The sequence below is a fragment of the Syngnathus acus genome, chromosome 19 (assembly GCF_901709675.1).
Source record: "Syngnathus acus chromosome 19, fSynAcu1.2, whole genome shotgun sequence".
In the NCBI taxonomy this organism is placed as follows: domain Eukaryota; kingdom Metazoa; phylum Chordata; class Actinopteri; order Syngnathiformes; family Syngnathidae; genus Syngnathus; species Syngnathus acus.
The window spans coordinates 8,777,954-8,801,823 of record NC_051103.1 but is presented as its reverse complement, the minus strand read 5'-3'; the positions used below and the strand labels follow the sequence as shown (position 1 = coordinate 8,801,823).

General features: G+C 51.2%; 4 protein-coding genes and 1 long non-coding RNA gene across 22 annotated transcripts in view; 1 reads left to right on the top strand and 4 right to left on the bottom strand.

Moving 5' to 3' along the window:
* Positions 1-69: 69 nt before the first annotated feature.
* On the bottom strand, positions 70-4,383 carry LOC119137824 (prolyl 4-hydroxylase subunit alpha-1-like). 2 transcript variants are annotated; one of them, XM_037277344.1, is made up of 15 exons: positions 4,184-4,383; positions 3,380-3,451; positions 3,205-3,301; positions 2,993-3,144; positions 2,768-2,905; positions 2,422-2,685; positions 2,123-2,283; positions 1,822-1,998; positions 1,650-1,720; positions 1,447-1,546; positions 1,331-1,384; positions 1,194-1,259; positions 1,035-1,103; positions 815-911; positions 70-435 (listed from the first exon to the last, which is right to left on the bottom strand). In XM_037277344.1, exons 2-15 carry the CDS (start codon positions 3,447-3,449, stop codon positions 347-349), a joined length of 1,605 nt encoding a protein of 534 aa, XP_037133239.1. In that variant the 5' UTR covers positions 3,450-3,451; positions 4,184-4,383; the 3' UTR covers positions 70-346. The 2 variants fall into 2 exon arrangements, with proteins under 2 accessions (XP_037133239.1, XP_037133240.1); XM_037277345.1 differs by lacking the exon at positions 4,184-4,383 and adding an exon at positions 3,538-3,634.
* A 110-nt stretch (positions 4,384-4,493) lies between these two features.
* LOC119137835 (cytochrome c oxidase assembly protein COX11, mitochondrial) lies at positions 4,494-6,529 on the bottom strand. 2 transcript variants are annotated; one of them, XM_037277369.1, is made up of 5 exons: positions 6,324-6,529; positions 5,682-6,186; positions 5,130-5,285; positions 4,928-5,053; positions 4,494-4,843 (listed from the first exon to the last, which is right to left on the bottom strand). In XM_037277369.1, the coding sequence occupies exons 2-5, from the start codon at positions 5,982-5,984 to the stop codon at positions 4,655-4,657; spliced, it is 774 nt and encodes a 257-aa protein (XP_037133264.1). In that variant the 5' UTR covers positions 5,985-6,186; positions 6,324-6,529; the 3' UTR covers positions 4,494-4,654. The 2 variants fall into 2 exon arrangements, with proteins under 2 accessions (XP_037133264.1, XP_037133263.1); XM_037277368.1 differs by having other exon boundaries at positions 5,682-6,000.
* A 129-nt stretch (positions 6,530-6,658) lies between these two features.
* LOC119137825 (chromobox protein homolog 2-like) lies at positions 6,659-10,268 on the top strand. 3 transcript variants are annotated; one of them, XM_037277348.1, is made up of 6 exons: positions 6,659-7,080; positions 7,165-7,208; positions 8,078-8,143; positions 8,221-8,290; positions 8,401-8,720; positions 8,814-10,268. In XM_037277348.1, the coding sequence occupies exons 1-6, from the start codon at positions 7,015-7,017 to the stop codon at positions 9,667-9,669; spliced, it is 1,422 nt and encodes a 473-aa protein (XP_037133243.1). In that variant the 5' UTR covers positions 6,659-7,014; the 3' UTR covers positions 9,670-10,268. The 3 variants fall into 3 exon arrangements, with proteins under 3 accessions (XP_037133243.1, XP_037133242.1, XP_037133241.1); XM_037277347.1 differs by having other exon boundaries at positions 8,401-8,729; XM_037277346.1 differs by having other exon boundaries at positions 8,401-10,268.
* LOC119137844 lies at positions 7,558-8,880 on the bottom strand. The gene is made up of 3 exons (XR_005100999.1): positions 8,784-8,880; positions 8,395-8,712; positions 7,558-8,311 (listed from the first exon to the last, which is right to left on the bottom strand). It is a non-coding gene; the product is annotated as an uncharacterized LOC119137844 (long non-coding RNA).
* A 1,238-nt stretch (positions 10,269-11,506) lies between the features above and the next one.
* The window catches only part of cacna1g (calcium channel, voltage-dependent, T type, alpha 1G subunit), a 76,520-nt gene continuing 64,156 nt past the window's right edge, over positions 11,507-23,870 (bottom strand). For 5 of the 14 annotated variants that reach the window (XM_037277301.1, XM_037277297.1, XM_037277303.1 and 2 more), the window contains 12 exons: positions 22,470-22,621; positions 22,201-22,310; positions 21,672-21,805; positions 20,249-20,319; positions 19,726-19,804; positions 19,522-19,643; positions 18,891-19,271; positions 17,937-18,083; positions 16,995-17,119; positions 15,657-15,769; positions 14,314-14,483; positions 11,507-13,304 (listed from right to left, as the gene is read on the bottom strand). In XM_037277301.1, the coding sequence (XP_037133196.1) occupies positions 12,396-13,304; positions 14,314-14,483; positions 15,657-15,769; positions 16,995-17,119; positions 17,937-18,083; positions 18,891-19,271; positions 19,522-19,643; positions 19,726-19,804; positions 20,249-20,319; positions 21,672-21,805; positions 22,201-22,310; positions 22,470-22,621 (2,513 nt within the window). In that variant the 3' untranslated portion in view covers positions 11,507-12,395. The remainder of the gene's footprint in view (positions 13,305-14,313; positions 14,484-15,656; positions 15,770-16,994; positions 17,120-17,936; positions 18,084-18,890; positions 19,272-19,521; positions 19,644-19,725; positions 19,805-20,248; positions 20,320-21,671; positions 21,806-22,200; positions 22,311-22,469; positions 22,622-23,870) is intronic. The other 9 variants (XM_037277295.1, XM_037277302.1, XM_037277298.1 and 6 more) reach the window with 5 other exon arrangements.

The window sequence follows — 23,870 nt, the reverse complement described above, 5'->3', positions numbered from 1 at the left end:
ACGGTTGCCTGCCTGCTCAATTGATTCAATTAGCTTCAACTAAAGAAAACACAAGAGTCAACACAGAGCTGGTCAAGAAAGCGACGCCTCTTTCGGAATCTTAATGAAGAGCTGACAGCCACAAACATGCAGTAGCAAAGGAAATCATATCACCAGCCATATCCAATTCATCATCTCAGAGTGAAATTAGGCGACAGTTCCAAAATTCTTTTTTCCCCCCGCAACACTTTTGTTCTTACATTTACGTTGATATGCTTCATTCATATCTTATGATGATGCCACGTTTGACTTGCTGAAGCTGAGCTCGCCGTTGCTACGACGGTTGTCATGGCAACGTGGCTACCCATCATTCCAGCGCGTCGAGCTCAGCCGGACTTAGCAGATCGCAGCGCCTCCTGAACTCCTGACCTCGCTCGTGCAGCCACGTGTTGGCCACTGACGAAACACACAACGGGACCATTTTTAGGACAGTGACGGACGGAATAAGTTTCCCTGCTAATCAGAAAAGCACTTCCCTGGTTCCTTTCTCTCAAACAAGATATTCGCTTTTCGGCCTGTTTCGGCTTGTACTTCCGCCTTCGTCAGACTCCGATGAAGGCGGAAGTACAAGCCGAAACATGTCAGGTAATGCAACCTAAAATACACCTCGTTTGAGAGAAAAGAACCAGTCAAGTGATTAACAAGTGAAAACAAAATGAACTTAGTACAACTCATCAGAAAAGCAAAGGAATTATTCCGGTTGACCAAGTGCGGCAGCACTACGCTTCCGTGAATTGCTTAACATTCTGACGAGGAGGAGCGTGTGCCAACTGACCCCACTTGCTTCCCACCAGGACGGGACAGGCAGCGTGCTGGGTGTAATAGTCTCCCTCTCCGTTGGGGTGAAGATTGTACCAGAACACGGCCGAGCCCTGCGCGGAAACCACAACAAAAAGACATTTCAGCAGACCAGACCTGGACACCTGCAACTGTGGAATATTTTGCCCACGGAGCGGCCCAAATATGTGGTCCAGTTTGGAGAAAAAAGCGCAAACCTTGATTGGCCAGGCGACGGCGCCCACTTTGGGGAAGACGGTGGCGCCCCCTGCCTCCACGTTGCTTAACTGCAAGCACAAAGGCGACGTACGTACGTCAATCAAAAGCAAGCTCAGCTTTCCTCTCCACAACGAGCGAGGGGCGGACACTTGACTGACATAAAGCATCCAGGTGGCGATTCGGTTTCCGGTTCCCAAATCTGGGTACGGGTTGGCCACTTCTTTCTGTGGAAACACCACAGCACATTTTGATGCAGAAGCTCGCTGTTGTCGTGCGTGCCGCAGCTTGCGTTTACCCCTTGAAAGTCAATATGGGGTTCGTAGAGTCCGCCCACGCCGTAGTTGGCCACCTGCACAAACAAACACACGTTGCCCGACTTTGCTTTTCGACAAGGGCTGGGGGGAGCCGGACCTGCATGGACTCTGCGGTGGTCATGTCCAGGCCGGTGATGTAACCCGCTCTGTTGATCAGCTTGGTCAGCAATGGGGACTGGTAGTTGCCCAGCCAGGTGCTGAGGAGGAAGAGGAACAAAGTTGTGCTGCCAATCTGCTCGGTGCATCGGCGGCGGCGGCGGCGGCGCCGCCCGGCTGGCTGGCTGGCTGGCTGGTTCTTACTTCTGAGAGATTCTCACTCGCGATGCTTGGTTGGAGTTGTTGGCGTTGTTCCTCACTTGGGAGCGCGAGAGCTGGCAGACAGAGATAAAGAGACGCACAGGCACATTGACAAAAAGCCAAGAGTCCTCCCGAGAAGGTTACACGTCGACAAAGACGCGCCAGAGGGACTGACCGTGGGCCTGGCCATCTCTTTGATTCGCTCCATGTCGTCGTCCGACGCTATGTCGTAATAGCGGACCACGCGGGGGAAGTCCCACAGCTCCTCCTCTTTGGCGGGAGCCAGCAGCAGGTTGGGATGGCGCTGGTTGTCATAGTAACGGCAAAAGAGGCGGCTCTGTTTGAGCGCCGTCTGCGGAAAGACCAGCCCGGAGTGTACAGGGTGCCGGCCAGGCGGGCCGTTTGCCGGCCAGGCGGGCCGTTTGCCGGCCCGCCGCCGCCGGCCAGGCGGGCCGTTTGCCGGCCGGTCTTCTCACCAACTCCACATTGTCGCCGCGACACAGCCGCTTGTACGTGCTGGCGTTGTAGGAAGTGGGGCGCACCCGCTGGGTCACCGGCACGGCCTTGTCGCTCTTGGGATTGGCCAGTTCGTGCTCATAGTACTTGAGACCGTCTTTGGCTCGTTGGTTTTGCGGATCTAAAGGAGAAAACAATATGCGGCCACGATTTCCGGTCTGGGCGTGCATATTTGAAGCTCACGGACTGGCAAACGGCAAATTGCCAGCGTTAGGGGGACTTTGAGCGAGCAGATGTTCCTGGCTGGCGCCGGACTCACCGAGCTCCAGGATCTTCTTGGTGGACTCCAAGGCGCGCTCCAGGTCTCCCAGCTTGTAGAGGGAGTAGCTGTGGTAGTCCAGGATGGTGACGGGGCTGACGCCGAGGGGCTGCCCGGCTTGCCCGGCTTGCTCGGCCCGCTCCATCTGCCCGATAGCCTGAGACATCCACATCTCGGTGAGGTAGAAGTCGTCATCCTTGTACGCCGCCAAGCCCAGGTCGAAGCAGTCGTCCGGCGTCAGGGCGCTCGGGAGCGCCGAGGTTCCTGGCGGGACGAGAGAGGAGGAGGGGCGCTGACTCGCAAAGACTCTCCATAGCAAAGGCGCTCGCTCCGTGGCGCTCCTGACCCGGCAGCTGGCCTTTGGCCAGGGTGTCGATGTCCAGCTGGTAGGTGTCCTGCAGCCTCAGGAGGGCTTCGGCCGCGCCCGTCTGGTCGTCCTCGCCGGGAAGGTGCTCCCGTTTGGCGCTCAGGCGCGCCACGAAAGCTGAGGCGGCAGAGATGAATCAAGTTCTATCATCATCATCCGGCGTCAAAAGTCACCCTCGCTAAGATTTGCCGACCTTTCACCCACCGTTGGCCACGTCGCTGCGCACCAGGCTCTCCAGGTCGCGCCACTCCCGGTTCAGCCTCTTGAGAAGTTGGAAGGCGTTGACGGGGTGGCCGAGGAAGACTTCGGGGTCCCGGATGGCCAACGCCGACAGGTTGGACAGCCTCCGGGCCCACCTGCGGATGCCGTGGTCAGTATTCGCCCTCAGCTCAGCGCCAAACGTAACCGTCTCGGACCTTTTGACCACCTCCAGTTTGTACTCCTCGGCTCGGACGTAGTCCTCCAGCGAGGCCAACAGGTCCTGCTCCGTGTGCAGCAGCTCCGTCATGTGATCTGGTGGTTTGGTCCAAAACACCTTAACACTCCCGCCCGCTTGTGATGAAGACAACCTAATATCAGCACGAGACTCACCTATGGAAGAGTAGAACTCAGCGGCCGAGGAGAAGCCCAGGAGGAGCAGCAAGAAGCAAAGGGGCGCCATGTCTAAATGCAACACAGTGGATCGATTCGATTTTCATTAGGAATGACGGACGCTCTCTCGCTCTTTTCAATTCAAATGGAGCCCGAACCTTTGACTGCAATGCACTTGAAATGTTGACGAGCGTTTCAAAGTGAGCCCTTTCAGGCCGGAGAGGAGGGTGTGTGCAATTTCGTTTTGAAAGGAAGGACAGCTCCAACGTCGGGAGGAACCGCACGCACGCACGCACGCACGCACGCACGCACGCACGCACGCACGCACGCACGCACGCACGCACGCACGCACGCGGTTGTGGTCGAGAACATCACGTATGCAATTTTTTGGCCCATCCATACGCTTTGTCGGCCATCCAAGAATCACGCGCGACAAGCTCGAAGCAAGATTGGCCGCCGCCATTGCGCTGAAGTTGAGTTTTGCCCATGACAAGGCAAAGACACAAAGCCAAGCCGAGCCGAACAGCCTGGCTTCAAAATAGGACAAAATGAGTGAAAACTAATTGGTGAGCAAAACATGAGAAAAGTTGTTTCACCTACGGCTTGTAGGGAAACAAGTTTGAAATGCCCTGTCAGGCCAGTGGAAGGGCGCAAACTCCCAAAGTTTGCCAGGTGAGACACTGGACGAGTCAAAATCCACCCACCCGCTTGATTTCCATTGGACTCCAGCGGATCAGCGCAAGCGCTCCCTCCAGCCACCAGGGCTTACAAACTCCCCGTGTGTGTGTGTGTTTGTGCGTTTACCTTGTCAAGCAGCGATGACTTGAAGTGGCTGTGCTACCTGGTCTCTGGCTTTTTGTTTCAACGTTCATTTTCTTGCCGCCCTCAACGCTCACAAACAAGTTTGTCCGGAGCGACCCGTTTGCCAATGACATCCATCACCAAATTGTTTTGTTGCTGTCGGCGGAATCAAAGCTCAAGCTTGCGAGCTGACATTTGGACTTTCGCACCTCTTCAACAAAACTTACACGGGGCTTTCCGAAAGGCTTTCTCGGTCCCGTTTGCTCTCAACCCGGCAACCTAAAGCTGCAATTTGAGGAGAAAACTCAGCAGCTCCAATCGCTCATCATTTATTGATGTGGGGGGGGGTCTTCACAAAAGACACGTGGACGGACGGACGGACAGGCTAAGTCCAACGTCCGACGAGTTCCTCTTCTCGCGACGGCAAATTGGTTTCCGACATCCGCTTGGAGTCCAAAGTCCGGCCGGCGGCGCTCAGCTGTAGCCGTAGCCCGGCAGCGGCGGACGCTGTCCCTCCTTGGCCTCGAAGAAGGTGTAGGACAGCGTGATGGTGTCCACGCGGGCCATCCTGGGGTCGGCGTCAAACTCGGGGTCGATGTAGAAGAAGACGGGCATGTCCACCTCCTCGTGAGGGTTCAGACGCTGCTCCTCGAAGCAGAAGCACTGAGCAAACAACACACGAGCAGGACCTTCTCAGGACCCGTCGGCGACCCGGGCAACTTGCCGAGAGGCGGCAAAGAGTTCTACCTGGATCTTGTTGAAGTACTGGCCGGCGTCGAAGGGCACCACGTTGTAGGTGGAGATGCCGATGATGGGCTTGTCAGTGGGGTTCTTGGCCCTGTAGAAGGCCAGCGCAGTCTCCCCCGGGACCACCTGCGCCACCAGCCGTCACCCTTTGGCAAAAGCGTGCGTGTATGCGGGCAGGCGGGCGGGCGGGCGGCCGTCTTACAAAGATCTCCGTCTGCTGAGGTCTGAAGTTCCACCGCATGCTGGCATGCGTGTCGGCGTTGAAGGTGACTTTGATGACGCGCTCCTTCACCGGCTCCATGGTGGCCACCAGGTCCGAGTCGTGACCGGCCACCGCCGAGCCGCCGAGCCCCGTCGCCTGGCGGGGAAACAAAGCCTGCGTCACAAACGGCCGGCCGGCCAGGCCTGCCTGCCTGCATGCATGGCTGCCTGCCTGCCTGCCTGCCTGCATGCGTGGCTGCCTGCCTGCCTGGCTACTTTCCTTCCTTCCTTCCTTCCTTCCTTCCTTCCTTCCTTCCTTCCTGGGACAACTCTGCTTTGAAATGTGCTACAGTGGTCGCTTTGAACGTATTTCGAGCATATGCCAAGGAGCATGTTTTTGACAAATTGGCCCTCAATGCTGCTGTGTTTGTCATTACAAACGCTTCCAGAGCAGGGCAAGAAAGGAGTGCAAACACTGCGTGTTAATTAAGTTCCAGGACAGGCGCGGCGGCATGCGCCACCGGTCTCTGGACTTCCCGAACACACCTCTCACCTGGCAGTAGAGCCTGTAGAGTGGCACGGCGGCGTAGGACAGGCCGACCATGGCCACGCCTGCGGCCGCCACGTACGTCAGCACCGTCTTGTTGCGAGTCTTGCGCTGCTCCTCGAAGCTCGGACGCTTTCTGCTCTTGACGCCGCGGCTCTGGACGTAGGGGCGCGCGGCTGGGATTTGGGGCCACAGCACGCGCAGCGGCCTCCCGGCGTCGCAGGCGAGACCCCTCGGTGGGGGCGAGGGCCCGAGGCGGGGGCGCGGCGCCTGGCGCGGCGCCTGGCGCAGGAGCGCGGACAGCAGCATGGCAGGACCGGATCACCTGCATGGTGGACAGACAGCCAGCACTGAGGATGATTCCATTCTTATCCATTTCCTATGTCCTCATTCGGGTGGGCGAGGGCCAGGGTACACCTTGGAATGCTCACTCACATTTAGACCAACCATGGACTGAGTGCTCGCTGGCTAATGTCAAGACTCGCAGCGAACCACTAAAGAACGCTTACACCTGACAATTAGCACGGCATCAAAATCGATGCAGTTTGCAGTCACATAGATGTCTTGGAAATACGTTGAATAAAAGGATATGTGCTTGGTTCAAAAATAGCAAGCGAACGAACGTGTTTGCCAACGAGGATGTCTGACCTGCAAGGAAGTGTCCACAGTCGAGCTCGCCCGATTGCCCTGCAGGAAAAAACAAACAAACAAACAAACAAACAAAACTTAATTCACGGTGTCAAGACTCTTAACTCACGTAACAAACGCATGACTTGATCATTCACATCAACGTTCATGTCATTCGCGAGGAAAGGAGGACAAGGCAGCTGCCATGTTTGACGGCGACACCTTACACAAGGAAGCGGTGTGTTACACTTAAAAGCTTCCGTCCGCAGTTGCCATCACATAACAAACTCATCCGCTTTGAAAAAGCAAGGCCAAGTTGACGCACGCAGCACAGACAAAGCATCTCCCGAATTAATCTCCCGAATCCCCCCTGTTTGGATTTGATTTCAATCATTTATTCCAAGCCACAATAGGGCTCTTCCAATTGTTTTTCACTTGTTCCTTCATTATTTGTGACCATTTCTGCAATCGGATATTCTCTTCCCTTGTGTGTGCTAATATAGGAGTTATTATCATCCTATGACAAGATAATAGTAACGAATGCCACGTACAATGCATGGGCTTGTACTAAAATGACGCATTTGTAAATGCTAACTTGAGTATTTGTACAAAACGCTGTTGAAGCGCTGACGTGAAGCAGTACCAAGCGCCTACGGGGGCCGTGCGTGCCCAAGAAAGCGTCTGCTTCCCGGCCGTCCTGCTGGTGCGAGCAATGGAGGGGGTCACAGTGGGCCAGGTATTTGATGCCGAATGCATCCTAAGCAAGCGGCCGAGAAAGGTGAGCGAGATCCCGAGTCCCTCGGGAGGGCATCGGTGTCTCTCCTGGACTTTCGTTTAAGATCGCCTGTGTGCTCTTTTCCAGGGCAAGTTCGAGTATCTTGTCAAGTGGAGAGGGTGGTCGTCCAAGTAAGTCGCTAGCCTGTCTCAGCTAGCCGCAGAGGCTAATCGAGCACGCACGCACGCACGCACGCAGGCAGGCAAAAAGACCAGCAGACAATGTGGCCCAAAAAAAAAAAAAAAAAAAAAAAGATCAAGGTTTGGCATTCTTGCCGCTTTTCTCGCCTCTGCTGCGAAGGCTTCATTTGAGCGAGGTGCAGCCTTCTTTTTGTCTCGCTGAGCTCAGCAGACAAAAAAAAAAAAAAGCGGCCGCCGTTTGTTCTCGTTCGTCTCCTTTTTGTTGCTTGTTTTGATAACAGCTCGAAAGCTTACAATTAAAAAGCGTTCTGTTTTCGTGCAAACAGAAAGCGCTTTATTTTGCATGACTTTACGCTTCATATTGTTCCTCTTTTGCTAGGGTAAAACGACAAAAAGCAAGAAGAGCGACTTTACAAAACTAAAAATGATGACGTTTTCCTGTATGCTCTGTCTTTTTCGTTCGCTTTTGTTGTGTTGTTGCCGTTTCCTGTGCATTGTGTTGTTTTGTTATGACTGGCTTGTTACGTACCGGAGCGTCTTTCAATATCATTCAACTTTATTGACACCAGTCACAAGAACAAGGCAACAAAATGCACATCGACTCGAAGCGACCGCAAGTGCATGAGCACCAATTCAACGGCAAATAGTGAAAGAGCCCAACGTGAGCCCAAATGTCAACCCGAGGACCCATCCCGAGTCGCAAATCCAGCCGTGTCGAACGTGAGGATGGCGACCCCAAGTGGACAGAAATTAGACCCGCAACTTGCATGCACATTCTCGATTGGCGTTGTCGTTGAAACATCCTTTCGACAAAACCGACGATCCGTTTTGATATGTTGCGCTGGCTCTTGTCGTTTTAGGCACAACAGTTGGGAGCCAGAGGAGAATATTTTGGACCCGAGGTTACTGGCAGCTTTTCACAAAAGGTTCCATCCGTCGTTCTCGGAAACTAATGTGACGTCGTCGTCGTACGTGAGACATTGATTCAATGGTGTCCTCTTAGGGAACAAGAGCGAGACCTTTTGTTCCAGAAGAAAGGAAAGAGGCCAAGAGGACGACCACGCAAGTTTCCGGTAATTGCTCTTCACTCGCACCTTAAAGCGGAACCAAAGAGAAACATATTCTTTTAGTGGCATGTGTAATGGCTGTAGGTTTTGAGTGATTTTGTGGCGCGTACCTTCAGCTTCCCGTTCCTCCCGCCGCCAAAGACAACCGCTCGTCCTCATCGTCCTTCTCCGGCGCGTCTTCGTCGGCGTCCGAGGAAGATGAGGAAGCGGAGCGCCGGAAGGCCGAGGGGGCGGCGATGCCGGCCAGCCCCCGGCCGCACCCCGCCCCCCAGAAGAGGCCTCCCGTCCTGGCGGCCAAAGCCGAGCCGCATCGCAGCAAGCGCGGGCGGAAGGCGCTTCACGCCGACCTGGGCGCTTTGAGGCGCGCCAAAAGCAGGACGCCGCCCTTGCCCTTGTCCCCGAGCCGCCACCAGCTGCTGCCGGGCTTCCTGCGCAAGTATGGAAAGTACGGAACGGCATTTGCAAACGCAGCGCAAACGCAACGCAGCTCTCGACATACCTTTCCAAAGCCCGCCTCGTGCTTTCCCAGAGCGGAGCCCCGGCCGGGGATAAAGAAGCCGCTGCAGCCGGCCAGCTTCACCTACACCGGACTCGGCCGGACCGCCAGAGACCACCACGCTGCTGCCCAGAGCTCGCTTTTCTCCCAGGTGTCGGCGACATCCAAAGGGGGCTGCCTTTGGAGCCGACCCGCGCCCGCCTCCTCGCTGCCGCCGCATAGGAAGACGTCGCACGGCGAGCTCAAATGCGCCGCGTCGGGCCGGGGCTACGGCCCCAAAGGGACGCCGCCCTCTCCGAGAGCCGTCTTCGGGGGCGGCCAGGAGGCCGCGCAGCGCCTCGCGCCGCCTCCGAGGAGACAGGACGGCCACCAACACAAGCGAGCGCCGCCCTCGCAGCGGCTCAGCCTGCGGGCGCCCGACCCGCAGAGTGTCGCCAGGACGCCGCTCGCCGGCCATCAGGGCAACAGCGGCGCGGCGGTGCGCACCAGCTCGCGGAGCGGCAGCCTGGTGGTCATCAGAGACGCTTGCGTGACACCCAAAGGGCGGCGTCCGGGCTCGCCCGCAGGCGGCGCCGCTGAGAAGGACGGTGGCGGGCGGCGGCGGGACCAGCGTGCGTCCGCCGGCCGCAACCTAGACGAACTCAGCGCCGGCGACTCGGACGACAGCAGCGGCGGCGAGTGGGAGCGGGACGGCGCCTCGTCGTATCCCGACGACGGGCGGCCCAGCCTGGGCGACGCCGCCACCGAGTCGGACGCCGAGACGGACTGGCGGCCCGCGCGGGACCTTCTGGAACACGTGTTTGTCACCGACGTCACAGCCAATTTTATCACCGTCACCGTCAAGGAGTCGCCCACCAGCGTGGGCTTCTTCAACCCGCGCAACCACTAGCCGCCGCTTTGGCTCCAACGCTGGAGACTCGGTCGTCGGCCGTGATGCCAAATCTTCCAGCGCCGGCCGACACTTTGAAAGTGGCCAGTGCCTCAGGTTCCCGTTCGCGACGTTACAAAAAGCAAACTTGTGTTCTGGACACTTTGTTTGTGTGTGTGTGTGTGTGGACCAAAGGTGCTCTGAATGTTATTTAATTGTGTCCTGACCTGAGTGGTGTTACTCACGTCTTTGATTGCTCCTCTAATTTGACATACAAATGATCCATCCACTTCTTACTTACCACTTTTCATGATACATCATTCATTTGGAAACGTGCTCAAATATGGCGCTTCTGGGAAACAACCACAGACAGGTAAAGAATGATCAAATCATAGTACTTAACTTTCAAAATGAATTCTATTGGACATGAGCACAATGAGAACAAAAAATCAGGAAATCATCCAAGACATTGCATACAGCATAGGTGTCAAACTCAAGGCCCGCCTGCCCGCCCGACACATCATTTTGTGTGACCCGCCAAGACAAATTTTGTATCAACTTGGTGTCATTACTAAAATTACAAATTGTCTTCACTTTTGTTACCATTCATCTTTTGAAACTATTTGAAGAGTTTTTACTCGGCTCTGATTTCCAAACTAGTTATTCATCCGTCCGTTTGTTGTGTAGCCTATACTCAGAGCCAGCTTTCTTGACCAAGTGGAGGCAATTGGACTCCGGTTGATCTCAGCCTCCCTCTGTACGACATTGAAGTGACTGACAACATTCAGGCAGGCATCTATCAACATCATCAGTCCACCAACCTTCATTCATGTAGGAAGATCGAGCGAGCGAGCACCGAACCCCACGTTTCGGCGGCGGATCTGCTAACGTCCGGCCGGGTGCCTTGAACTGAGAAGCAGCAGTTTATTCGCCAGATGAATTGATGGTAGGTAGGGGAGCACGGAAGCCTCTCTGCCTCAACTTCACCACGGCTCCGGCGCGCTTGCCACGCCGCCGCTCCGTCAAAAATCTCCGTCAAACTGCCTGGGTCGGTCGGTCGGTGAAAGTGCCAGGAGAAGACTGACTGTCCGATGTTTAACAGTTCTTCTCTGCTAAAAGTGATCCGGGATGGGCAGCAAAACATACAAAAAAAAGAACCCAAAGCAGCAGACAGAGAGCGAGTCACCGAGGCAGCCTTCCGCGGCGCCATGTTTGATGAAGAAATAGTTTCTTTTAAAAAAAAGAAAAGAAAAAAAGACCAAGGCGAAGCAAAACTATATTGAACTCGAAAAAACTTTCAAACAAGTTTTATTTTATTTTATTTTGAATGCATTGTTTTATTTGTCAACTTTTAAGCTCAGCACGTTTATTTTCATATTCAAGTTTTTTTTTTTTTTTTTCCACCTACGAGCTTTGTTTTTTTCAAGTTCAAGACTTTTGACCCCAATCTCCCTCCATAACACAAGTGTGAAGCTCTTGAACACTTGACTCACATCATTTCCTCGAGCTTAAACGGCCTCGGTCTCGCCCTCCTCCTCGCCCCTCGCCCCTCGCCCTCGCGTCGTCTAACTGAGTTCTCGTTCCAAACGGGAAGAGAACCGGAAATACACTCGCCAACATGTCATTACCAGAAATGGCCAATAGATGTCACTAACGCACCGCAAATGGCTCAAGGGAAAACCGAAATGAACGAATACAACAAATACTTTTTCTACCTCACCAGACAATCATTTCCCCATATTTGGGGTACAATTCATTCAACTTACTTTAGTTCCCCTCCACTTGCTGTATTCATACAATAAGTCAGTTCAAAATGCACAACAAAACGGCACTGTTGTGTTAAAATAGGTTGCAGGAATACAACTTTAAATAAGTGTTTATTTTGAAAAATAAATAAATACATCGCATAGAATAAGGTTGATGAGGTGAAACATGAAACAATGTGCTTTTTGTTGTCATTTTCAGCATCACACAAGTAAAAGACAACCACCACGCCCTCCCTTTTTAAAAAACAACAACCAAAAACCCAGTGTCCAAACAATCTTAAAATTGGAGCTGTCGTATGAAGTGGGTGGAAAAAACACCAGACAAAAGTTTTGCCTTAAAACATGTTACACCCTTGCAACAGTTTGACAGAATTAGGAAATTGATGAAACGAACCCATTTGCAACTTTCTAACAATCAACCACTGTGTGTGTGCTTAAAAATCCAGGCTGTGCGTGATGTGTGTGCATGTATGTAAGTCTAAGAAACCAAGAAAGCTAAAAATAACCTCGAGTGAAAGACAAGACAAAGCATTCATAACCCGAGCCCAAGGGGAAAACCCCCCAAACAAAACCAACGCAACAACACCCTGTACAAACACTATGGCCTAATAAGTTAAGAAAATAGTGCCTCTAAAACGTTCATATTGCTTTGTACCTCCAATGAGTGGTCAAAGTTGACCCTGCGAAACACCAAAAAGTTGCTCATTTGATGACGTCGCCGCTCCAGAACTTATGTAGTGTCGTCGAGGAGCGCGAGTCCCGTTTCTTGTTTGCTCTCCCGCCTTGGAGTGTTGGCAGTAAAAAATACAAAGACAAAGGCCGTTACGCTACTACAGCACTGCTCCTAAAAAGGAACAAAAGATGTTTCACCTTTTTTTCTGATGATGATGATGATGATGATTATTACTCTCTACAGCATTATTACTAGATCTATCACCAGCAGAGCAAGTGCATCTGCAGTGTCTGTGTTTCATGTCGCCATCAGTGCTCGGAGGAGAAACCGGGAAGGCTCAGTAGCTTGGGGTTAGAAGAGTCACCCTCCTGTCCTGAACCCTCTCCGACACCAAGCTCAAAGGAGTCCTTGGAGTCACTCGAGGGCACTCTCCTCCTCAGGCAGGTGTCCCGCTTGGGCAGGGGAGGGGGCAAGCCTAAGCCACCCAGAGAGAGGCCGGACTGGGGTTCCGATCCATCGGGGGGGTCCACCGAGATGCAAGGGGGACTCATCTTCTTCTTACGTCGGGGTGAGGGCAGTGAAGTCTGAGTCGAGGTCCGGCTGTGGATTTGCAGACTGTCGGCCCGCGACACCAAACCGGAGGAGGCCGCCGGCGAGCCGTACCGAGGGCCGGACGGCGCGGCCGAGCAAACCTCCACCGAGTGGCGACGTGGCTCGTCCGACCAGGAGTAGGGTCGAGGACGGGGCGGGAGAACGCTGCAGCGGCCTTGTGTGTCCACGCTGTGAAACCTCTTCAACGGCGGCCTCAAACAAGCACCCCCGCTTTCTTGGCAGTCTGTATTGTTCTCGTAACCCTCTTTGGCACCGGTGCTGCTCGCACTGCCGACTTTGTCGTCGTGTGTCACCATGTCATGGCTTCCCGTCAACACTCCCGCAGTAATGAGAGATACTTCCTGATCCACACAGGCCCGGTTTTCTTGCCGCTGGCACGAGTCCAGGCAGCGCTGGGTGTGCTCGCCGCTTGCTTTCGGGGAGGCGCCGGGCGTGGCGGGGACCAGATAGAGCGCAGGCTGCTGGGAGAAGGTCAAAGGTGAGGACGTGGAGGAGGAGGAAGACGAGGATGGAGGGAGGCCGAGGGAAGCCACATTGGAATGTCCTTCACTGCTTTCCCCTCCATCTGAACACAAGGCCTCCTGAGACTCAGTAGACACCGCCACCTGGAAGACGGGGAACGAGGGAGAAGGGGGGGGGGGGGGGGGGGATGAAATATTGACGGTGGGGTGGGTGACAGTGTTGGGTATAAATGTGTCATGAGACTTTGCCATGATCTGTACTGTATGGGATTAGAGATGAGTAAAGTATGCAATGTAATTGCTGCAGTGACAACAGCGGGTCAGCAAGTCGTGACGCTCTAATCCTCAATTGACCACAGATTTGTGCCTTCTTGTTTTTACTTTTTGTGTTGTTTACTTGTATGTATATTGTGTACTATGTCTTGTCACCGTGGGATAGTGGGAACGTCATTTCCATCTCTTTGTGTGTCTTGACATGTGAAGAAATTGACAATAAAGCAGACTTTGACTTTTTTGACCACAGATTAGTTTGAAAATAGGTTAATAATGTTTCATTTAGCTGTGGGTGGTGTCAGTTCAAATTGTCTGTTGAGATGACGAGGCAGGACCCGAAAGAGCTGTTCCCTCCCTGCAAGAGTATCTTAACTGTCTGCCTACAGCGACAGCTTGTGGCCAAAGCCAGAATGGGAGAGAGAATTCACCAGCAAAATGACAAATGGAAAAGAAAGCCTGCAAATGCAAAAGTCGCTCTGTCGCGCCCGATATGAACACGGAGTCCAGTGTTTCTGAAAGGCCAAGCAAGCGGTAGATAAAGTCCACGGTTTTTCTATTTTCCCTTTCTTTCTTTCTTTCTTTCTTTCTTTCTTTTGCTCACTGTTTCAGAAACAGGAGTATCTGTGCTCGAGGAGGAGCTCTGGGTCAGGCGGTTCTTGGGCCCAACTGAGCTGGTGTATGGAAATAAAAAATGAGGAATTCGTTAGGGGGGGAGGAAGAAGGGAAGATGAAATTGTTTAGAATGTGGAAAAGAATGATGGACTGGAAAACATGGTTGAAATGGGCAAGAGGTGCGAGTAAAATGTGACCTTTGTAAAAAGTTGAAATGATTCTTGAGGCATTCAAGAGGTGTCGAGCAATGCACGCACGGGTCATTCACCTGTCTGCGGAGCTTGCGGCGCACCGCATGCCTCCGTCTGGGAGGGGGGAGTCGCGGTATGCTCTCAGAGTCTGAGTGGCGGTGGGGGCTGATGGGTCTGAAGAGCTCAGTGGGAATGCTCAGTCTTTGGGAGCATTCTTCAGGTTGGGAACGCACTGAACCACTGGAGCCTAAAAAGACAGGAAGTTACTTGATGCATCATAAGGACCAGGCAGGCAGGCAGGCAGGCAGGCAGGCAGGCAGGCAGGCAGGCAGGCAGGCAGGCAGGCAGGCAGGCAGGCAGGCAGGCAGGCAGGCAGGCAGGCAGGCAGGCAGGCAGGCAGGCAGGCAGGCAGGCAGGCAGGCAGGCAGGCAGGCAGGCAGGCAGGCAGGCAGGCAGGCAGGCAGGCAGGCAGGCAGGCAGGCAGGCAGGCAGGCAGGCAGGCAGGCAGGCAGGCAGGCAGGCAGGCAGGCAGGCAGGCAGGCAGGCAGGCAGGCAGGCAGGCAGGCAGGCAGGCAGCCAGCCAGCCAGCCAGCCAGCCAGCCAGCCAGCCAGCCAGCCAGCCAGCCACGCAGGCAGGCAGCCACGCAGGCAGGCAGGCAGCCACGCAGGCAGGCAGCCACGCAGGCAGGCACGCAGGCAGGCACGCAGGCAGCCACGCAGGCAGCCACGCAGGCAGGCAGGCAGGCAGGCAGGCAGCCACGCAGGCAGGCACGCAGGCAGGCACGCAGGCAGGCAGGCAGGCAGGCAGCCACGCAGGCAGGCAGGCAGGCAGGCAGGCAGGCAGGCAGGCAGGCAGGCAGGCAGGCAGGCAGGCAGGCAGGCAGGCAGGCAGGCAGGCAGGCAGGCAGGCAGGCAGGCAGGCAGGCAGGCAGGCAGGCAGGCAGACAGGCAGGCAGGCACTTGGGAGAAAGGGAAAAAGGTCTGCAGTTGTCTCGCTGCTGGGTGCCATGGCAGATATCCGCCGCTAATGTGCTGCTTACACAGCATTTTCTCCAAAAGCTAGGACCTTGATCTAATATTTGGAGAAATTCAGGACAATCCCACAAATATTTTTGGGGGTCTGACACTTGCAAAAAAAGACTTCAAAATGACTTGATTACAAACAAATGATGAATTCCACCGCATCCGCCCAATGGCAGCACTGACCACTTGGGAAGAAAAAGTCACTGGATTGTTTTTTTTTTTGTTTTTTCTTTTTAACTGACGTCAAAAGTGATTTCTTTTTTTTTTTTCCAGTCGGTATAACCCCATTTACTTTCATTGAGCTCATTATTAAGAGCGAGCGAGCGAGCAATATGGCATCCAACATGAGCTGACTGGGCCCGAGGTGTCTGTGCTCTGTCTGTTGCAGCGGACTTGCCAAAGGCTTGCTGGGGGAAGAACATGTAGCTGTCGTTGGGTAAGGAGTGTGCGCGTCCCACCGCGGGCTTCCTGACACTCAACAGGTTGTCCTCCGATGTCACTTCCTCCACCTGTTGAACGACACAGAAGTCAACCTTGAAGCTGGATCTACTCCATCATACAAGATACAAAGAGGCAGTGGGCTTTAGCATACACACAAAACAAATGTTCCAAGAACAGAGCTGCCACAGATCACAGAAATCTTGTGAATTTCAAAATCAATTTCTTTCAACTCTTTTGCTCCAATGAATCATTCCCCCCCCTCCCTTAGTCCTCATGGGATTAGCCTGCTGTCAGCTGGGGCAGTCTTGCAGCCTGCCCCCCCCCACTACAAGACCAGTAGAGACACAAAGCAAGCACATTGACGGGAGAGAACCGTGACGTAGACTCACATGAAAAGCACAGTGGCTGGCGGGAGACAAAACGTGTAGAAAGAGAGAGAAGGGAAGGGAAGGGAGGGAAGAGTTGTAAAGTGCTGGGTGCACTACTCTACTGCACAAGAACACATCAGGCTGGAAAGATGGAATGAAAGAGAAAGTTGGAGGACTCATGGTTAGATTCACAAAAGGCCTTCCAACATGGCTTCGCCACCATCCTTTTTATTTTGGGTTCTTTTCTTTGCTTCCTGTCCCAGCACGACCCAATTCATTTCTGTGCCCTTTAGCACCGCCACTGGTGGCTGTGTGTGTGTGTGTGTGTGTGTTGCTAACATTCGGGCAGGCAGAGATGAGACTCTGTGAAAAGGGCAAATGCTTAGACACAAAATAAAGTCCCAACATTAGGAGCGATAATCGTATCAAATGTGAATTCATGCTCAAGTTACTTGCCCAATCTTGTAGAATATAATAAATGAATATTAGGAAACTAAATACTGGTGGAAATTGGATGTCTGTCTGTTGTGTGACATCATCACCGTTGGTGCGATTCCTTGTCAAGGTAGTCTGAGGTCACTAACTGCTTCCAAATGTTCCACTCAAGTACTGTATTCCTTTTGCCCCTTCATTTGCTGTCTGATGATGAAGCTGCATTTTATGAGGACTGAGATTTTTGCCATGATCCAACACTATTGAGGTAGAGTTGCTGAAACATCTGGTTCAAACTAAACATTTAACAAGTTGGCACCGACTTGCTAGGCTTATTATACGCGAGCGTGGAACGGTGGGGAAGTGGGCGAGAGGCTGCTTTGGAAGACCCTGGAAAGGAAGCACTGGTACTACAAGAAAGTGCAAAGAGGAGGAGGGCGGGTATGAAGGAAAGGAAAGAAAGAAAGAAAGAAAAAAAAAAAGAAACAGTCAGTACATTGCATTCCAGGCTGCTTAGAGAGAGGGGATTAAAATGGTCAGCGAGCGATTCCTCTGTCACAGCTAGGGACCAGGATTTCTCCGAGGCCACAGACAAAGCTTCCATCTCAGCTAGAGGAATCTAAACGGGAAGAGACAGTGGCGGGTGAGCAGAGAAAGAAAATACAAACACACCAATATGAAGATGACACACATTTGAATAACATATAAAATACAAGTTAAGTAGAGAAGCGTGCGGCGTCTGTCAAGCATGAATGAGTGGCCGGCCACTGAGCAAGTAAGGCGGTGAGATCATGGCTGAGATGCCACGCCACGCCACGCCACGCCACGCAGGGTATACTAAATGAGGAGGAATTTTCCTCCAAAAAATGTTAATGGTTCTTGGGCGGCATGATATTTGGCAAACATAACACGGCATGCTGTTCGCGCCCCCCCCCCCCCTCCGAAAGAAAAGTCCACGGACAATATGTCCTTGTTTTTCCCCTTCGTAAATATTTTACAGCTTAATAGAGATCCTGCAGCGTAGGAACCCCCCCCCCCCCCCCCATCCATCTTTAAGACATTTAGTGCGCTAAATGGTCATAAAACACTACGATTTGCCAAAAGGAGTGAGATGATATCATATGTTCCCAATAAAGTAAATAGTTCCATCAAAGGGTCAATCCAATCAAATCAAATCAAATCAAATAAGCAAGAGGCAGAGGCATACTCAATCGGAGACTAAATTGGAAAAACTAGGAGTCATTTCAGCAGGAGTACACCTGGATCTTGAGGAATCCATCCTGGCGTGCAAAGCATCCAGAATATTTCCATTTATAATATTTGCACATGTCCCAAATGATGAACTCATTCATTCACTGCCAACCCAGGTCATATCTTTGACGTCTATAACCGTCATTGGCACTGAATGTTCATTCAAATCAATCTTATTTCTTGACCTTTTGGTCCGGGTTGTGCTTGCCGCCTTTGGAGCCAAGCGCGTAGTAGAGGCACACAGAGCCAGACAAGTTGTCCATCAAACTCAGCTCCCCTTCTTCCATTGAACCCTGGATGACCAGGGAGACTGAGTCAAACTGTGCTCTTTGCTGGACAAAGCAGAGGAAAGATGGGACAAACGGATAGCAACCAGAAGGAATACAAAGAACGAAAGAAAGAAAACGACAGTTCATCAGAAACAGATCAGATGAAAGAAGAACTAGCGCGTGGCCACTAGAAGGCGCTACAAGATCACACTGGTAGAGAACATCCTGGTTTGGAGCGCTGCAGCAACCAAAGACAGACAATATCTATCTTCAAGGGGAAACACAAGGGCCGCAAAGTTGTCTGGAAATAGCTGTGGAGGACTAAAACAAGGCCCTGCGCTCCAGCTTTCCCATGGCACTATGACCTGCTTTTGACTGGCACGTCCTCCGCAGGGACCAAGAGCCACACGCAAACTGCAAGACCTAGTGGAAGGGGAAGTACTTTGAGGAAAGTACGGAGCAGGAAAAATATCGATCCACTACCATCTAAATTTGGATACAAATATCATCATTCTATTCTATTCTATTCTATTCTATGGATGTCCTGATTTTCTGGACTTAGCTATGTGGCATAGGAAGCACGTTGTGTTCCCTCCATTGGATTGTTGTTTTATATTCATGGCCAGTGAGGCCAGGAAGAAAACGTGGGGAATCTGTCACATCAAATCAAAGCGGTCTCATTAGCGTCCCAGAACCTATGGACGTATGTCTTTTCTTGCTAGCCTGTCTGGTGAATGTGACCAAATATGGTCCTCTCTGGTTCAATGATTTCATGGTCCAAGCTCATAAGCGAGAGAATTCACAAACGGGTGGGACGGCACGAGCCGCCGCCGCCGCCGAGTCCTCAAATCCTCCAAAGGGATTCCTTACCTCACGAGGGGGCTCCGGGCGTGAGGGTGGCTCTTCTCTGGCTATATCAACAGTAGGTGAGTCCACAGCCCTTTCCTGTCCTCTGGTGGAGCTCCAGGGGGAACCCCCACAAGTGTCCATGCCCAATGCCAGTGGGTTGAAGTGGGGCGACCTCGTGACCACGTCCCCCCCATCGCCGTGTAGCTCCAGCTCTAACTCGGCCTCCAGCTCCGCCTCTTCCTTGGCTTCTTTGTTGCTCTCTTCCAGGTGCTTCATCAGGACAGCAATGACCACGTTGACCAGGACGAACTGAGCGGTCAAGACGAAGGAGACAAAGTAGATGGGAGAGACCACGGTGTTGTAGCAGGTAGTGGTCTCGTGGGCACAGTCCCTTAAAGTGTCCTGAAACAAGGAATCAGTGATTCATATGATGATGTCATGTGTCAAGCCTGAAATGCTCTGTTCAAACAAACGGAACGAACAAACAAGTCTTTCAAGAGCGAATGTCAGTGGATGCAAATATTGCCAAGAAAAGGATGCAAAGTCAGCAGCAATGCAGAGGAAGCAGGCCCCTCTGCTCATGGCAATTTACCAGCACACTAAAACTGTCACACCCGTCGTCCGTCCGTGTTGCTTCATTTACTCATTTCACCTTCATGATGCCGTTCCAGTTGTCCCCGGTGGAAACTCTGAAGAGCAGCAAAAATGCCATCCCAAAATTTTTAAATGTCGCATAGCGTCCCAGGCCCTCACATGGATGGAGTTCATCACAAACTAGAAAAAAAAAATATGCAGGCTAACAAGACAATTCAAGATAAAAAGAAAAAAAAGAAAGTTCTTCATAAAATGGCCTTACTCAAATCACCAAACAGCTCCACTCCCAAAGCTGCAAAGATGAAGAAGAGGAGCATGAAGAGAAGACCAAGATTCCCCACCTAGTGGAAGCAAAACGGATTAGTCCGAGCACAGAAATGGAAGCTTTCAAGGACTGTTTTATGATGCAAATGACCATAAGGCAAGATGCCAAACGCCCTTCAGTACCATTTATTAATTCTATCCCTCTTGACAAGCTGGGAGCAGTATTTTTCATTTTTTTCAAACTCTTTGAATTACACGAGGCAAGCGCCAGCGGCGGTATCAAAGAATGCTGTGAACGTGAATGTGTTATTTTCCTCACACAATTATTTTTCCCTCCAAAGTACCAAGCGAAACACCTTCGAATGCACCAAGAGCAAAACCTTTGCACCTGCATTCGCTTACGAATGACTGCCGGGATGCAGGGAAAGAGTCTCCGTCCGGATTTCGCAATGAAATAACAGTGAACGTGCCCTTCAAAAAGATTCCAGCATCAAATAGTTGGTTCATTGGTTGGAATGTACCTGAGGCAGGGCTTGCATCACCGTGTCCAGCAAAGCTCGCATCCCCACTGCCATCTTTAGGAGCTTCAGCACTGCAGGCAAATCAATCAATCAATCAATCAATCCATCAATCCATCAATCCATCAATCCATCAATCCATCAATCCATCCATCCATCCAAAATTCTCCAGTTTCTTTTGAAGGAAGACATTAATGAAGTGCAAAGCGGCGACAACAACATGAACGACAATTCCGTCTATGAATCTTGTCATCTCAGCACATTTTCAAAATGCTTTTGAAAATAATGTTGTAGTTTTGGGAAAGACATCAAGCACAGTCTAGCAGCTGCTGATCAAGTATGCAACTTGCATTGCTGCTTCAACCTTAGCAATGTGTCTCATAAGCTCTCTTTAATGACCACTACCAAAGAAGATGTTGTTTTTTTTCTTTCTTTTTCATCTGAGCCAGATAGGGAGTCATCTTGATTGAAATGCAATCCCGTTGAACCTGGCTCTCATTTGTTGCACTTGTATTTTATGACATTGTGTTCCTTCCAGAAGAATGAAAGGTTCATTAAGATCCTGGATCGTAGTTGTTCACTCATTGATTTTACAGGTGACCTTGGCACTTTCTCTTGTTGCTTCATGAGATTTGGCACAAAGTAGCAGATGCAAATGTGTGACCAAAAACTTCATGTGGTGCTTGCTGGATTTGTTGAATTTTCTATTTCGTTCGAACTAGTTTATCACCTTATGCCACGCATTGAATGACGTCAAGCGATTGAATCATCAGAATCACTAGCTCGTAGAAGTAAATGTTGCCACATGAGGAATACAAGGTATTAAAGCCACTGGCAGAGCTAGAAGGGGGGACTGCAGGCACTTTATGAATGCCCCCCCCCAATTGCTCGGGTGTGCAATTTCTGATTTTTGCTCTTTTTTGTTGTTGTCGTTGTTTTGGAATGAATGACAACAAAAGAACACAACTAGTGTAACATACATTCCAATTGGCACATATGCAATCTTTCATGCTCCCATTCATGAATCTTGCCCTAACTTTTCGCCCCTTTGTCAGTTGCTCCTCTTTCTCACTTCATCTCATGATGTATTTTTGGTTCAGGAGTAGTGAATCACTCTGCCGTGCGTGGTCCTTTTCTTTCTTTCGGTCTTTCTCTCTTTCTCTCTTTCTCTCTTTCTCTCTTTCTTTCTGTTCCTTCATTTATCTGGTCTCTGTTAATTGCGGCTTGACCCGCTTACTGTCACAATGCGTCTTGCCACTTTTGATTTCTACTCTTTGCGGTTTCCATCAGCGCCATCTGCTCGGCTGCCACGGAAGCCTACACCACGCTGAGATCTGCCATATAAAAATGACAAAGAGGGAGACTGACTCCCAGGGATGCGGATGTGTCCTCTTCCAAATCAGGTCTGGAGGCTGTTGGCTCATACCTCGTGCAATCCTCAGCACTCTCATGATGCGGATTATGGTGGGGTTAATGGGCAGCGAAGCGTTGACCTCGATCTCCTCCAGAGTAATACCCATGATGGAGAGCAAGACGATGGCCAGATCCAGCTGGTTCCATCTACGCACAGGCAAAAACGTGCATGACTTGCCGCCATTGACACAGAGGATAACTTCAATCACATTGGTTTCGATTGCGGAAGCTCCCATGTTGACAAGCGTTGACCCGAGAGGAACTTCATCCATGAAAAGACTGCCTTCATGTTAATGACAGATGAGCGGTGATGAATTTGTGCTCCAGTGTGCTTTTCATTGGGAAGCCAAAGTTATGAAATCATTTCAGGCAGCATCTTTTATGGCTGTGTAATGAGGCGAGGCTTTTTTCTTCTTCCATACAGGCTTCAACCGTCCTCTGATGAGCTCAAAATCAATCTGCACCATGTTGTCAAAAGACAAAAGCTCGAAGCAAATCTCCGAGACTTGCGTCTGAGCTATCCCAATTCATCAACTACTAACTTGTCCTTGAAGAAGCGTCGAAAGCCAAAGGCGACTAATTTGAAGACCGACTCCAGAACAAAGATGACCGTGAAGATGTAGTTACAGATCTTCAGCGCTTCGTCCAGTTCCTGAGGAAAAAAAGAGGACATTGTTATTCAAAGTCACACTCCAAACAAACACACACGAGCTGTGTCGGTTGTTGTGAATACGACTCGGTTTTCCTCCCGCACGGCACGGCACGGCACGGCACGGCACGGCACGGCACGGCACGGCACGGCACACCTGACCTTGGGTTGTTGGTAGTGCTCCATGGACATTGTGATGACGTTGAGCCCTATGACAATGGTGATGAAGAGGTCCAGGTAGTGGCTGGTGCACATCTTATGGATAACCAAACGGGTGGGGGAGTAATCGGAGTAGTAGGGTTTACTCTGAGCTTCTGTTGAAAGGGGGGAGGGCAGGGGGGAGGGGGGGGGGGTGGAGGGGAGGGGGGCATTCATAAAGTGAGTGAATGAGACAAGAGCTAAGACACTGTACATTACAAATGCGCTGTTACGGAAGCAAGCGGCATGTCCAATCTGAAAAAGAGGCTTGTTAGCGGTCGCTCATGTCAATATTTATTTGGGATGACAGATTTGCAGATGAGTGGTGGCGGAGGAGGATCAATCCATGGACAGAGTGAAGAGATGTTGCTCATTTACTGCCAAATGAATGTTTGGCGTCTATAACCGTCAATGATTGATTTAAGAGCAATTCTTTCAAATATAGCCAAACCATTTGATGTGGGTCCTATTATATTGCGCAATATAGAGCATCGATCGGATTGATCTTCTAGAAAGGAGCAATGTGCCATTTATGAACAGGTTTCCCAATCTCACACGATGTCCCTCTGATCGAGTCCTCATCTTTCGCACCTCACACTCTTCTCCGGAAAAAGACCTAACATGAAAGAAATAGCCAGATTCTTGTGTTCCTCAAGTCTTGCCTGACCTGCAATAAGTACGCACACAATCATGAAACCTGTAGATCCACCAGGACAGATTATTTCAAGGGGAAACAATGAGTAAAGTAATAGTACCACTTTTGCTATAGTTGACTTTGAATGGATATGCTTGTTTTTTTTATATCAATTTTCAGATTTTTTTTTATACAAGCCCCTTGCTGACAACCTGCCTTCGCTCATCCACAGACACCTGATATAATTCTGGTCCAAAAACAAGGCCAAAACTGAATATTCTCTTCATTTCAATGAGATGGTCCGAAACTTGTCAGGTGCCACAACTGAATGCTTGAGGTGAACTCAGTCTGGGAGTTGCTTTTGGATTTGGCCACTCTCAAAAATGTACGCCATATATTTTGGGAAATACAGACGGTAACTCTTGTTAGGTCGGTCATGTGATCGTGGAACATCGTGCATGTGCCCATAATGTGGTGATCTAAATGTGAAAAGTGAAATCTTCTCAATACCGCTATGAAATTGCTGGAGCTCCTTTAAATGTATCTCGAGATGGTGAGACTTCCAAATAAATGTAATGGCCGATGTACTAGACCTAAAAAAGATTGGTGATGATATGGACGGCTGTGAAATGAAGAGGGGCGGGGTGCATGTAAAGCAGCGCTCTTTTAAGACTAAAATTTAGATTTGGAGTCTTTGATCATTCCAGCGGCTGCTGCTTTTCTACCTAGTC

What these genes read in the sequence shown, in the direction of transcription:
- LOC119137824 (XM_037277344.1), bottom strand. Translation starts at nt 3,449, where the DNA reads ATGGCGCCCCTTTGCTTCTTGCTGCTCCTCCTGGGCTTCTCCTCGGCC. An exon ending in TGAGTTCTACTCTTCCATAG is followed by an intron (nt 3,302 to 3,379) that starts GTGAGTCTCGTG and finishes CCAAACCACCAG; the next exon opens with ATCACATGACGGAGCTGCTG. An exon ending in CCTGGTGGGAAGCAAGTGGG is followed by an intron (nt 436 to 814) that starts GTCAGTTGGCAC and finishes GTGTTTCGTCAG; the next exon opens with TGGCCAACACGTGGCTGCAC.
- LOC119137825 (XM_037277346.1), top strand. Translation starts at nt 7,015, where the DNA reads ATGGAGGGGGTCACAGTGGGCCAGGTATTTGATGCCGAATGCATCCTA. An exon ending in TAAGCAAGCGGCCGAGAAAG is followed by an intron (nt 7,081 to 7,164) that starts GTGAGCGAGATC and finishes GCTCTTTTCCAG; the next exon opens with GGCAAGTTCGAGTATCTTGT. An exon ending in CTGGCAGCTTTTCACAAAAG is followed by an intron (nt 8,144 to 8,220) that starts GTTCCATCCGTC and finishes GTGTCCTCTTAG; the next exon opens with GGAACAAGAGCGAGACCTTT.
- LOC119137835 (XM_037277369.1), bottom strand. Translation starts at nt 5,984, where the DNA reads ATGCTGCTGTCCGCGCTCCTGCGCCAGGCGCCGCGCCAGGCGCCGCGC. An exon ending in TCTACAGGCTCTACTGCCAG is followed by an intron (nt 5,286 to 5,681) that starts GTGAGAGGTGTG and finishes TTTCCCCGCCAG; the next exon opens with GCGACGGGGCTCGGCGGCTC. An exon ending in CTCAGCAGACGGAGATCTTT is followed by an intron (nt 5,054 to 5,129) that starts GTAAGACGGCCG and finishes CTGGTGGCGCAG; the next exon opens with GTGGTCCCGGGGGAGACTGC.